The following is a 13623-nucleotide window of genomic DNA, read 5'->3' on the forward strand; positions in this document are numbered from 1 at the left end:
CTGGGTGGCCTTGATGTACCTTAACCATTCTGAAGTGCATATTGACCCCCCATTTTAGGGAAGAGGTGTACAAGTATCATATTTCAGGCTTTTTTCTACTAGCAATATACCGTATTTTTCGCTCTTTAGGACGCACCGGACCATAGGACGCACCTTGTTTTAGAGGGGGAGAAAAAGAAAAAAAATTCTCCCCCTCTCTGCTCAGCGCCCCTTCAGCAAAGCAGCAGGAGAAACGGAGCCCCTTCCATTTCTCCTCCTGCTTGGCTGAAGGTCTTGCTCTCCTGGCTTCAGCAAAAGAAACCCGAAGCCTTTGGAGCACAGCACAAGTTCCCGTTGTGCTCTGGAGGCTTCAGACAGCTATCCCTGAAGCCTGGAGAGCAAGAGGGGTCGGTGTGCACCGACCCCTCTCGCTCTCCAGGCTTCAGGCTTTGCATTGCTATCGCTGAAGCCAAGGAGCCTGCATTCACTCCATAGGATGCACACACATTTCCCCTTAATTTTTGAAGGGGAAAAAGTGCGTCCTATAGAGCGAAAAATACGGTAAGTGTCTTGTAATATAAACATTATGGGCTACATGGTGTGATGGCCTGGGAATCCGATTCAGAGGGTGAACCGGAGGAATCCCAGCCTGCACAGGAGTCCCCGCCTCCAGGGCCGGCTGAACTGGGGCAGGGCCTTGATTCTGAGGCGCCTGCACCTGTGCCGGATCCTCAGGAGCAGGCACCAGGTGAATCCACTCTGGCTCCAGAGGTGGTTGAGGACTCAGTGCCTACAGGTGAGTCTCCCCCTGGGCCCAGTAACCCTTCAGCCTCTCCTGAACTGCAGAGGCTCAGGGCAGAGAGGCGAAGGGAACTGGTTTCTCCCAGGAGGAGTGCTCGCCTTAAGGCCAGGAGAGGCGGGTCTCCTGGGGGCCGGGACCGCCCCTGGCCTCAGAGAAGATAAAGGCCAGTCAGCCCGGTCCCAGGTTGTGGGAGCAACGTCGTTGTTGAGTACCTGTTCCTGCCCGGACCCAGACCTGACCCTCCATTGTTCCTGTCCCCGCCCGGCTTCCTGCTTCGGACCTCGCCCTGCTCCTTGTGAACTGTTTCCAGGCTAGTGACCCAGGACCGGACTTTGACTACGCCAACGGTAACCTTCCCCCCGGGACCAGCACACATGGTTTGTAGCTCATCAGAAAGTACTCTAACAATTTAAATACCGCATGTGACTGTCAAGCAGTGAGCTCAAATATATTTATATGTTTCGTCTCTGCTCCCAAGTCTCAAAGCAGCTTAAAATAACAAAAAATGCCATATAAAGCCACCCACTTCATCAAGCAAAAGAATTGTCACAAATCGCCGTAACAACTGCTGCTTCCGAAATTACTCCTAAAAATGCAGCAAAGGATGCTGCTATGTAATGTGGTATAGTAGACCTATCTTTGGAAGAGGTTCCAGAATCTGTGATTAACAACAGCAAAGGCTCAGCTCCAGATGTGCACAGACAATTCATATAATTCATGGAACACATATTGAAGCAAGTGCTGAGCAGTTAATCAAAACACCCATAGTGGTACCAAATGGAAAAGGTGCTACCTATGGTATAACCATTTTACAGGATTCTAATGGTAATTAAAAATAGAGGCGTAGTATTAAAATTTATTGAATTTTATTTTTAAGAGCATTTGTAGCCTGGTGCCCCAGCTGTGCTCCTGGCCCACTGTTAACACAAACATGAAATATCAACCATTTCTGCCACAAGTTGCAGGAGACTCACACTACAGAAGCACATTCAGTTTACATGGCCAGGTATGTGGTGAAACCTTCCTGGATTAGGGCTGGGTGGGACTCATCACCTATAAAGAATGTAGACAGATAAAACTATGGATGGCTTTTATTTTATTTTTTAACTTTTTCTCTTTGTACATTTATTAATAGGACAAGTGGTGCAATTAGGTGATCTTTAACTTTGGACTTCATGGACCTCTGGAGGTCTCATCCCTTTTGGATGAAAATGTGTATTAATTCACTTTGAAATGTGGCAATGTAGCCCTGCTGCACTGGGGGCCCCTCCTAGGAACGTGGGAAACGGACTTAGGTCAGAGACCATTGCTCCATCTTGCTCAGTACTGTCTACACGGACTGGCAGCAGCTTCCCAGGATTTCAGGTAGCCCTACCTGCAGACAGTGGTGGAGGAAGGGGGTGCGGGGGGGGATGCGGTTTGCCCCAGGTGCCATGGGCTCACTTTTTAGGAGTGATGTGGCGGCTTAGGCGCCTGCAGGTTCCGTGCTGCCTAAAACTGCAGCTTGGGACTTGCGTCTGCCGACTACCTCTCCCTCAGCCGCCCTACAGCTGAGAGGGAGGTGGCGGAGAGGTTCGCCCCGCCCCCATGGGCACGGATGGCCCCCCCCCGGCTGCAGGACATGCCCCCACACCAGGCACCTGAGCAGCTAGCTCCGCCGCTGCCTGCAGGGGGCAGACATTGATCCAGGGATTTCCGCCTGCAGCATTTGCTCTGTCCCTGAGCTTTGGCCCTTCTCCTGTTATTCTCCTGCGTGGGCCCTGGACTCCATCTCTAAAGTTCTGCCCTGCTGGCACCTCTGAACAGGACTACTATCAGCATCAAGTATGATAAACTACTGAGGTAAAACTGTTACACATTTCCTTTTGGCAAAACACAAAATCTCAGGAGAAGACTATTTTAAATCCTCTGGAACTTTCCATTTCATTGTCTCCTTATCAATGGCTAAACTATAAAGGCTACAAAGATTGACAAGTATCGTGGGGTGAGCAATTCTGCCTTCCTGACTAAATAATAGAAAAGGCTTTCAAACTTTTGGAAGCTTTTGGACAGGTCAAGGGCAGAGTACTAGCAGTTGTATTCGAAGACCTGTATGAGCCGACATCAAAACCCTGAAGGGCAGAGAGGAGATACTCCTTTAATGCCAATACTTTTAACACAATTTCAATAACCTTTCAGCAAAAATGAGGGCTTATGAAAGAAGATCGCTGAACTTTAACATCCAAGAAGTTGCATTGATTTTAGAAGACAAACTTCATTAACCTTCCTGTGCTTGTTTTGCCACAAATTTTCATGAATTCACTTGGCCAGTAAAATACCATGTGCTAAACATATTTTAAAAATCTAACATTAAAGTAAACATAAACCACTTATCTCATTCTAAGCTATTCAAAGGATCATTTTATTTTACACTAACTAAAAAAAACTTTTGTTGTCTAGAGGTGAGGGAAAGTGATGTGATAAAAGCATGGCTGAAAGATTCTAAAGGGATGTTGCATCCGAGAATGGGAAATGAGGCAAGAGCCAAATAATTCTGCCTTACTTGCTACTGGTGCTTGAATCCTACAGCCCTGGTGGAGTTGTGCAGCTCAGCAAGTCAGAAACAAAATCATGAACATTCAATGTGTTCACTGTGCCAGATCTACCTTGCAAGAAAAATGAAAGGCACCAGCGAGGGGAACGAGCCCTTTTTATTATATTTCAACCCAGTGCTCTTTTTTTCTTCTTAAAAAAATGTTTAGGGGTACTCTCATTTTGACTCAATAAAATCACCATTTTATAGTTCAAATCGGGAAAAATAAATACAGTAAATGGACAAAAGTACACTTATTCACAAAATGTTTAGGGGTATGCTTACCCCTGTGTCCACCAAGAAGAAAGCACTGTTTCAACCTATAGCATATCCTGCCCTCCCTCCCATATCTCTACTGGGCCTGTGAAATGCAAGGCCTCTGAGCTAGGATTCTTTACTACCGTATTTGGTTTTCTCTCTCTTTTTTAATTGCATCAGATTCATCTAAGGAATACCCAATCTGAACATGTAATAACACAAATTCCATTTTATCACTATTGCTTTCAACATCTACACCTGTAATCTAAAAGCTTACATGTAATATTTTAAGAGCAGTAACAAACACTGTTTCTCCATGGCGCTGTTTAGGCAGAGAGCCTTCTCGGTAGTGGCACCCACCCTGTGGAACGCCCTCCCATTAGATGTCAAACAGATGTCTATGACTTTTAGAAGACATCTGAAGGCAGCCCTCTATAGGGAAGTTTTTAATGTTTGATGCTTTATGGTGTTTTTATATTTTGCTGGAAGCCGCCCAGAGACCTGTGCCCACCAACATCCTTGCAGCTGCATGTTGAGGGGATGGATGTCTGCAGCCGGGAGCTGAGTGTACTCAAGGATCTTCCATGCTACAGACACACAGCCCCAAATTGTGGTGGCTTGTCAGGTGCTCAGTAGGACCTACAAATGTGCCCTCATTATCCTCCATCCTGCCACACATAGGCTCCAACTCCTATGGGCTGAGGTGTCATCAGCCCTCTCTATGTTGTTTAACAGGGGGTTCACCCTACTCTGAAATATTGAGGGGTGGAGGAGGCCGAGTGGAGTGCTGCCTTGCGCCACCCCGCTGCTGCTGCCTTCTCCTCCCACCACAACTGTGGGTCTCTTGGGAGAAGTGACTGTGGCGATCACAGTTCAGGTGGATCTGCAAGTGGCCAGCCCTCCTACAGCCAGGGTGCTCTGCTGCAGTGCTCCGTTGCTGCCACTGTTTTCCCCTTCCACTACCACCAACTGCAGCTGCTGTGGCAAATGTATTGGCAGCTCCCACTCCAGCCACAGCCCGGCTGGCAGGAAGCTCACCTGGTCTTCCACCAAGCTCGGTGGGCTGGGCTTGGGTCCTAGCCTCCTCCTGGCTTCATATGCATGTGTGACATCACAGGTATGCGATGCTATTTCAGCCCTTGATATGTCCAAACTGAGGCAGTCAGTTATATGGCTGCTCTTGGCCAGAGGTGTAGCTAGCTACCCAGGAGCCTGGAGCATTGCATGAGCCCTCCGCCCAGGGTGGGGCAAGCCACCCATCGGGTGGGGCAAGCCAAGGCAGGGCGGACTACATCAAGCCTCGCCTCTGCCTCCCCCTCAGCTGTAGGGTGGCTGATGGAGAGATGCCTATGCAGACTCTCCTCCACCCACCGACTCTTTACAGAATTGTGGCCCAATACTTCTTATTGGGACGCGGGTGGCGCTGTGGGTAAAACCTCAGTGCCTAGGACTTGCCGATCGTATGGTCGGCGGTTCGAATCCCCGCAGCGGGGTGAGCTCCCGTCTTTCGGTCCCAGCTCCTGCCCACCTAGCAGTTCGAAAGCACCCCTAAGTGCAAGTAGATAAATAGGTACCGCTTTATAGCGGGAAGGTAAACGGCGTTTCCGTGTGCTGCGCTGGTGCTGGCTCACCAGAGCAGCTTCGTCACGCTGGCCACGTGACCCGGAAGTGTCTCCGGACAGCGCTGGCCCCCAGCCTCGTAAGTGAGATGGGCGCACAACCCTAGAGTCGGACACAACTGGCCCGTACGGGCAGGGGTACCTTTACCTTTACTTATTATTTATTCTTTTGCAAATTGTCCACTAGCAATATCAAACCATTTTATCACCCTTCATGTTAGTCTTTTCTCCAATAGACACCTCACCAAACATCAAAATGCCTTAGGTTTTGGGAACAGCCACGGTCTCTGTTACAGAGCAGCAAGATGCCTCTCTGTCGGGAGTGAAAAGCAGAGCGCAATGAGTTTCAAAGGATTGATCTGTGGAAGCAGGAAGCAAGCTCTTTACCATCTCGAGACATTCCTAGGGCAAGACACTTCTGCAGTCGGCAGTGTTGGCAACGGTTTCTGTTGGTTCTGTCAATTAAGCAGTTTCTTTGCCTTGGGCAGGAGTATGAGGCATTGTTCTGTTGACTCCTCCTAAAGAATCCCTGGGGGGGAGAGAGAGAGAGAGAGAGAGCTTGATTCAATGACATCGTGTAACGTACTTTCTAAATGCTGCTTTTGCGATGTGCAAGAAAAGTCATAAAGATAATGAAAATCATCATGAGATTCTCTTTGCATACCAACCTCAGGAGCCAGTGTGGTATCTATTTATTTTATATTAATTTCTCAAACCCTCAGTGAGTTAGAGACTTTCCCTGCATGCAAAGAAAGGTCCCAGCGGATTGAGCGGAAGAGACTAATAGTGGGTCAGGAAGGTCATGTGCCATAGAGGGAACTCCATACCCAATCAAAGTAAAAGTTAGGGAGGAACTCTGAAATAGTTCCCTCTGTAATATCATCACCACCACCATCATCAATTTCACAGAACTGTAGAGTTGAAAGGGGTCCTGAGGATCATCTAGTCCACCCCCTGCAATGCATGAAGATGCAGCTGTTCCATTCAGGGATCAAACCTGCAACCTTGGCATTATCAGCAGCACAGTACAACCAGCATACCCTGCCTTTTCCCCTGACTAGACTCAAGGCAGCTTGCAGATAAAAACAAGAACACTAAAAACAGAAAAAAATTAATAATTAAAATACAATTAAACATAATAGATTTAAATATATATACATATATAAAATCTGTTTAAAACATATCAATAATTACAATTGAAATGAAAGCTGGTACATTGCCCCCTCCCCTCCCCACCCCATCAGGGTTGCAGCAGAAGAGATTAGGCTAATTGATCTGATACTTTTAAAACCAGTTCAAAAACAATAGGGTTAAACCTGCTTGAAGTGGGAGAGCTTCTCCTTATCTCCATGAGCTGTCTCCATGCAGCAGGGCTGAGGGGGATCATCAGCCCACAAGGCACACACAAAGGTAGCCATTAATGCTAATCACATCTAAACAGGACTGAGCCTTGGAGCAGCGCTGGCTGGCTCAACTGCCTCTGAAGGCCAGGAACTCCTTTTCTGCTCAAAGCCAGATTTGCTCCTGATCGTCTTTATGCTGGGTTTGAAATGATTGTATCAATCAGGCTAATCCAGCGCTATGGCCATCATGAATCACAGCAGCATCAGGATGGGAATTGTTTCAATTCTGATGGTGCTGGCAGATGGCAAAATGTAAATTTTAAAGGAAGGGCATGTTTTGTGCATGTTCTGTCCTCCTCAGCATCTCCAATGAGGATCCTTGAGAATGGCTGCCAGGCAACTTCCATGGATCACTGGTCAATATAAAACACCTTTATTCAAAGTGTTTTGGGGGTTTGGCTAGAAAATAATGTTATCGTTTTCAAAGAGAGTGAATCCATATATTTATCATAATAGTTGGACAGACTTGAAACTCTTGCTTAGCAATGCAGTCCTAGGCAAAAGGAAGTCTCAGGCAAGTGCAGACAGCAGCCTCCCACAACCTGGTGATCTCTGGATGTTTTGGGCTACGACTGCCATGAACCCCAGCGAGCTTGGGCAATGGTCCATAGGTGGGAGCTGCAGTCCAGAATTCCTGGAGGGTGTCTAAGACGGCAGCCTAAGTCTCTGTTCTAAGCTTGAGCTGGATGGTACTGAAATCCTTTTTGATGCACCTAAACATATTTTCTTTGTCCATATGATCACTAGGGAGGTGAGGAGGCCCCGCCTGCCCTGTGTCCATCACAGGCTGCACAGCTTCTATTCTGCTGGGTGTCTGACAGAAAACACATTATTTGTCTCACTATTTGCTATGGTGACATTTACATAATTACTTGCACAATTAATCAGTTTATTATTATATGACTCCACAACATTCATTTCAGTGAATGAAAATTGGCTATTCCACAATGCAAATTGGAAAAAATGTCCTCAGGTATATATCGTTATGTAGCATTTGGAGACACAAACAGTTGCAGAAAATACCACTCATATATGCTGGATTGATTCCCATTCTGGACATTGGATGAATAAGCAAACATTGACAGTTTCCGATGTCTTTTCTGTTTTCGTCAGAATTTTTTGACATCACTAATGATCATTAATAAAGCCTTACATATTTTAAAATGTATTTCACATACCTCTTTGGGCTAATTGTGAGGAAGTGCATATAGCTAGCTGTACAGGGACTTTTAATGTGGAACCTGCTGCTTCCTCCACTTATTCATATAAAGGCCTGGTTCACACGACTTTGATTGTGTGGACTCCCAGAGAAGAGCTCACAAAAATCTTCCCCGGTTCCTTTTGCTCCAATACTGTGCTGAGCTAAGCCACTGAGCTGACAGACCCTCTGTGTCCCTATTTTCCAGGGACGTCTCTGATTTGGAGAAGTTGTCCCAGTTTCTTATTTGATCCCAGAATGTCCTACTTTTCCTTAGGATGTCCCTATTTTCATCGGAGAAATGTTGGAGGGTATGAGCTGAGCATGTCTCCAGATTTGGTTTTGTGATTAAGCTCTCTCCTCATGAATAACAACCTGCAGCCTGAAAGTTCCCTGACAGAATTTATTTCACGTTAACTAGGAGAAAGTGGAAGATCCATGTAAATTTAAAACATTTTTAATTAGGAAACTTCTATACTGAACTATCAGTGTTTAGTTCAAATAGTTGCTAGTACAGATAATTCCAAAATTCAAACACAGCAGCATTTAGAGTATAATTTCATTGCTAAGTCAAGAAGGCAACGTCAAGAAGGCGATATTTTGTACAAAATATTGGTCCTTATTGAAAGCATATATGACAGCTCATAATTATAGAATTGACGAAAACTAGCACAGAGTACAGATCTCTCTCTCTCTCTCTCTCTCTCTCTCTCTCTCACACACACACACACACACACATCTCATACCTTGCAGCCTTCACATGTGATGACTCCATAGTGTATTCCAGAAGACTTGTCACCACAAATTTTGCATGGTATCACTTCAATTTGTGCTAGAAAAGAAACAAAGAATTAGTGCATGCTTGACAATACAATTTTCTCTCTTTCTTCCTTAATTTTGCATCATGGAAGAGACAGATGGACAAGCCCTTTTCCTGCCTAGCCATAACAAGTGACTGTGAAATTGTATCCTACACTGATGTAAGTTCTCAAACCTTTCATATAGTTTGGTTTTAATGAGCTCACATTATCAAGCTACTCCCATTCCCCTTGAGAGGGTGCTCCACAGATTTCACCCTGAATTTACTTATCATGACATTAAGTCAGACTTCTCCTTTTGTTAATTATACCTCATGAAAATCCATTCTTCTCCTCTACAAATTAGTCTTTCGCTTCTCATCAGCCTTCTAATAATTTTGCAGGCAGTGATCTTGACCTCTCCCACACCCTTGGATAATGTACTGTGTAATAACAAGTCCTCAATTGCTCTTGACACGGTGCAGTTCATATCATATGATCACAAATACAAACCGTAGTTATCTAAAATTTTCATGAAACTCCATATGACTGATAGAGGCAACAAGGCATTCATTGTTTCCATAAGCATATACAGATTGGTGCATCCAAACAGCAAGACTGTCTGCATTTTGAAAGCTAGGGAGATCCCATTTCCCCCATCCTTTATTTCTCAATAAGTAACAGATCACATATTGGTTTTCAATGTGGTAAACGCCTCATTTTACCACATAATCACATAGTCAATGTTATATATCTGGCCATAAAGTAATTCATGTGAACCACACAGCTATGGTGAACTTATTTCTTTATTTCAGCCAATTACCAGTATTTATGGTGAACATAGTTTTAGTAAGAGAGTAAAACAGGAAGTAACTCTATAAAGTAAGGGACAATTTAAACCATGGGTGGAGAAACTGAACTACAGCCCCACCCCAAACCATTGGTCATACTAGCTGAGGGTGATGGGAGCTGGTCCTGCAACTTCCAGTGGGCCACAGATTTGAAGGAAAGTTGTGAATGTATGGAACTGTCTCCAGATTTTTGGGTGGGGAAAAATATGCAGTGAGGTGAAAAGGCTCACCACGTACAGATTTCACCATGCCAATAAGTTATATACATGTCAGCTCTAAGGACTGTCAGTTGAACACATTCAGAGATATGGATCAAGAACCCTTCTGTATGTAAGAAAGGAATCTCAAGATGCCCTGCTTTACAGTCAAGCAAACTGACTGTTCTACAAAAAGTGCACATAAAAAAGCTAATTATGTTTTACAAAATACATCACAATTTAAGCAAGATGTATGATGAGAGTTTATGACTAAGTAAAATTATTTAGCAGTGATTACTTTGGGGCTATTCAATATGCCACAGCCACAAATGATTTATATGAAGATGTTGTATAGAAATGAACAATTTCACTACAAACTTGTTCATGCAACACATGTTCCAGGCATCAGAAATACTCTTGGGATGCAGCTTTTGTAGAGTATTGTGCAAATGGGTAGATCAAGCTCTAGCACATTGCATCTAGGAGCAGAAAGTCTGTTTCCTCCAGAGAAGCAACAGAGGGAAGTGTGTGGATACAGAATGGAGCCCTGGTAATCTCTGTGGTCCAGCAGCTTCTGCAAGAGCTCTTGGAACATGCTTTTCAAACTGCACCATGCATGGATTGAGACACCAAAAATGCCTGATAACATGATATATGATATGTTTCAAGAACTGCTACTTTGGGGAGCTGAGCTGAGAATTTCTGAAAAACATGTAATTTTTGTAAAACGCTTACAATTTATTTATTTTTTAAGCACACAAACCCAGAACATTTGTTCATATGCCTGCTGAGAGTATCATGTTGAGATGCAAAGAACGGTACAACTAGGTTAATGCTTGCAAGGGAGTGTTAGGCTTGCGTTTCTTACGCAGCAGCCTCACTTGTGATATCACAAGCAGCTTTGGCAATGGCAGAACTTTCAAAAGCAGATTGTGATCTGGCTTTTGGGAAATAGGAAGGTGAAGGCTGATGACCAGAGGACAGAGAATCAAACGTACCTCTGGGTGTGGCCAAACCCTTGGGTGTACTTAAATAAATTATCAAAATTTTGGATTGCAGTAATTTATTCTGTATTGCTTTAATCTGTCCAGATTATCTCCACTACACAGCACTAACATAGGAGTACCAATGCATGGGTTTGTTTGTTTTTTAAAAAAGAATGAATGACAAATGCCAGAAAAGCTACCTACTCCAATCACAACGCATCACCATTTTGTGAAGATTTTCTATGTTTATCTTTTTTAAAAATAAACCAGACACTGAATGGGCACTCCTACATTCCTGCTCTGGAGCACACATCTAGCCACAATTCTTCTGCAGTTTTTCATTTTAAAAAAAGAATGAATGACACAGTATCATGGCTATACTGAAGCCACGCCACTCTCCTCCCCAGTCTGTGAGATAGGTTTATCACTTTGACTAATTCTGTGAAAGGAAACAGAAACTGACCATGCAATATGAAACATGCACATACAGTGGTACCTCGGGTTACAAACACCTCAGGTTACAAACACTTCAGGTTACAGACTCCGCTAACCCAGAAGTAGTACCCCGGGTTAAAAACTTTACCTCAGGATGAGAACAGAAATCGCGTGGCGGCAGCGGGAAGCCCCATAAGCTAAAGTGGTACCTCAGGTTAAGAACAGTTTCAGGTTAAGGATGGACCTCCGGAACAAATTAAGTTTGTAACCAGAGGTACCACTGTATTTTTAAAAGCTCCTCAGGACTGGTTTGCATACTGGACAGAACTGCTAAGTTCCTTCCATGTGCTTGTCCTTGAGCTCAGTTTTTCGTTTTGACAAGTGCTTGCTAGGATTGCAGGACTCACTGCAGTATGTTTGCTGTGTGCATTCATGCCTCCAGCTCAAATACTATCTCCACATGACTGTGGGACTGAGGCTGCATTCACATGGCAGTTTATTCCATTTCTTTCCTTAGAGTTTCCTTAATGTCTGCATGATATTTAAGCTTTCACATGACGCAAAAGCCACTATCAGAAAATGAATTACATATAGTGTATGTTTGCACTCATCTTCATGTTTTTTGATTCCAATAAAATATTGGTTTACAGCTCCCTTAACCTTGAAAATTGCGGGAGTAAGTGACAAAATTTTGGGCAATAGACTGGAATCCAGTTCTTTCCTGCTGTTTTCATTGGGGAATCCTGGGGGGACAGAAGCATGTGCAGAAAGCATGGGAGAGTAGTGACATTGCCCACTATGTTAGTTGCTTCACACCATGCCCCTGGTGTGAATGAAATTTAGCATGACACAGTCATATTGGACAAAAAGGCACAGTTCCATAGCACAAAAGGTACTGCAGTGTGGAAGGAACAATAGAAAATGTGACAGGTGCATTAGCATTATAATCAGGAAAAATAATGAAGTTTTCCTAATGTCTAAATACACCCTGAGTGAACTCAAAGACAGCAAACAGAGGAGAAGGAAATTGATGGTAACGCCACCTGTGACCACTTTTAAGGAAGGGTATATCAGGTGAAAGTGTAAGAGAAGCAGCCTTTCTAGATGTCAACATCTTACAGTGCTTGTCAAGTATTATGGTGCACAGCCAAGTGCTCTAGCAGAATGCACATTGCTGCAGGAAAGCTGCCAATGAAGTTTATATGCTTCCAGCTGCCATTGCCCCCATTCTCTCAGTTCTAAGGTTGAGCCACTTGGGTTTTGTGATGAGCTGTAACAACAGCTGGAGTTCCTTCTCTTGCCTGAACAGTCAGGCCTCCCTACCCACTGCCATCTAGTGGCTATGTGCCAAACACCACACCAACCGTGTGAACTGAGGGACAAGGTTTGGCTGATGCTCCCTCCTACACAGCTCGGACAGCAGTTAACTGGAAATGCTGGAACAGTTGCATTTCTCATCCTTCCAGTTAAAGCCACTTGGGCGTACCTAATGCTGTGCAGGACAAATGGCTCCGGATTCTTTCCATAACTAATAAAAAAGAGGGGGAAACATACTTGATGACTGTGATAGCTGACGGAACAGGCATCCTCACTAGCCTAGAGAAAAGAGATTTAAAGATGTTGGAAAATGCAGACTTGATGGCGTTCTCATAGGCACTCCTCTTTTGTCTAACAGACAGCAGGACAGTTTAAGGACTTGTAACAGAAAACTCAAATCAATTAATTGTACAGGCCTGAAGAAAAAGAAGCTTGTGTATTCTCAGAAACATCTTGAATTACTGTAATTAACACCCAGTGTACCAGGTTTCCTTTGCAGATTTAATGATTGTCAGCAGCTCCTACACCTTGTTCACATTGCAGCTTTGTTCGACAATCTAGAACTAGGTTTCCCTCTCTTTTTTCAAAGCTTGCCACACTTCCTCATGCAGGCAGTCAAATAACTGACAAAATAATACAGCCTGTTGATCTTTCTTTCCAGGGTGGTCAAAAAATGAGTTTCCCTTACCAGGTTTGCCGCATTTAAAGTTTCAATCATGTTTTGCAGGTCTATGCCATTCTAATGCCACATTGAAATATGAAAATTTGCCATAAATATTGGTGTGATCTGCCTTCTTAACTTCTGCTTGTGATCTTGATTCTGTGGACTTGTCTGTGTGGAAGATATATTTCCACCTCTGTCATCTGTTGTGACAATGTTGTTAGAAAAATACTTGCAAATATAACATATATAAATATCTATGACTGCTCTTTTATTCAATAATTAAGCCCTGTTCTGAGGACATATCCCTGTTGATCATTAATAAAATGCTCAAGCCCTGCACAGATGACATGAGCAGAGACAAGCAACGTGCGGGTGAGGCTGGCAGTGCTGGCCCACTGGCCTCACTCTTGACCTCCTTCATGTATTCATCCACATTTATGCACACAGCCTACAAACCTCACATGGTATCTCGGACTTCCGGGTTGGCGCCATCGCCGAATGGCGGACTCCCTCCGAGCTCCGGAGGGAGCCTGCTCGGCAGGGGC

The 13623-nt window shown here is 44.3% G+C and overlaps 1 protein-coding gene across 2 annotated transcripts in view; it reads right to left on the reverse strand.

Annotated features, from left to right (window-relative positions):
- Nucleotides 1–13623, reverse strand: part of RORB (RAR related orphan receptor B) — a 143779-nt gene that overhangs the window by 36557 nt on the left and 93599 nt on the right. The window contains exons 1-3 of one of the 2 annotated variants that reach the window (XM_080972889.1): nt 8961–8976; nt 8578–8663; nt 5618–5759 (exon numbers count right to left, since the gene is read on the reverse strand). In XM_080972889.1, coding sequence (XP_080829015.1) covers nt 5618–5630 — 13 coding nt within the window. In that variant the 5' untranslated portion in view covers nt 5631–5759; nt 8578–8663; nt 8961–8976. Of the gene's footprint in view, nt 1–5617; nt 5760–8577; nt 8664–8960; nt 8977–13623 lie in introns of those variants that run through there. The other variant, XM_080972888.1, reaches the window with a different exon arrangement.

Source organism: Podarcis pityusensis (genome assembly GCF_964106645.2).
Source record: "Podarcis pityusensis genome assembly, chromosome: 11".
NCBI classification, from domain to species: Eukaryota; Metazoa; Chordata; class Lepidosauria; order Squamata; family Lacertidae; genus Podarcis; species Podarcis pityusensis.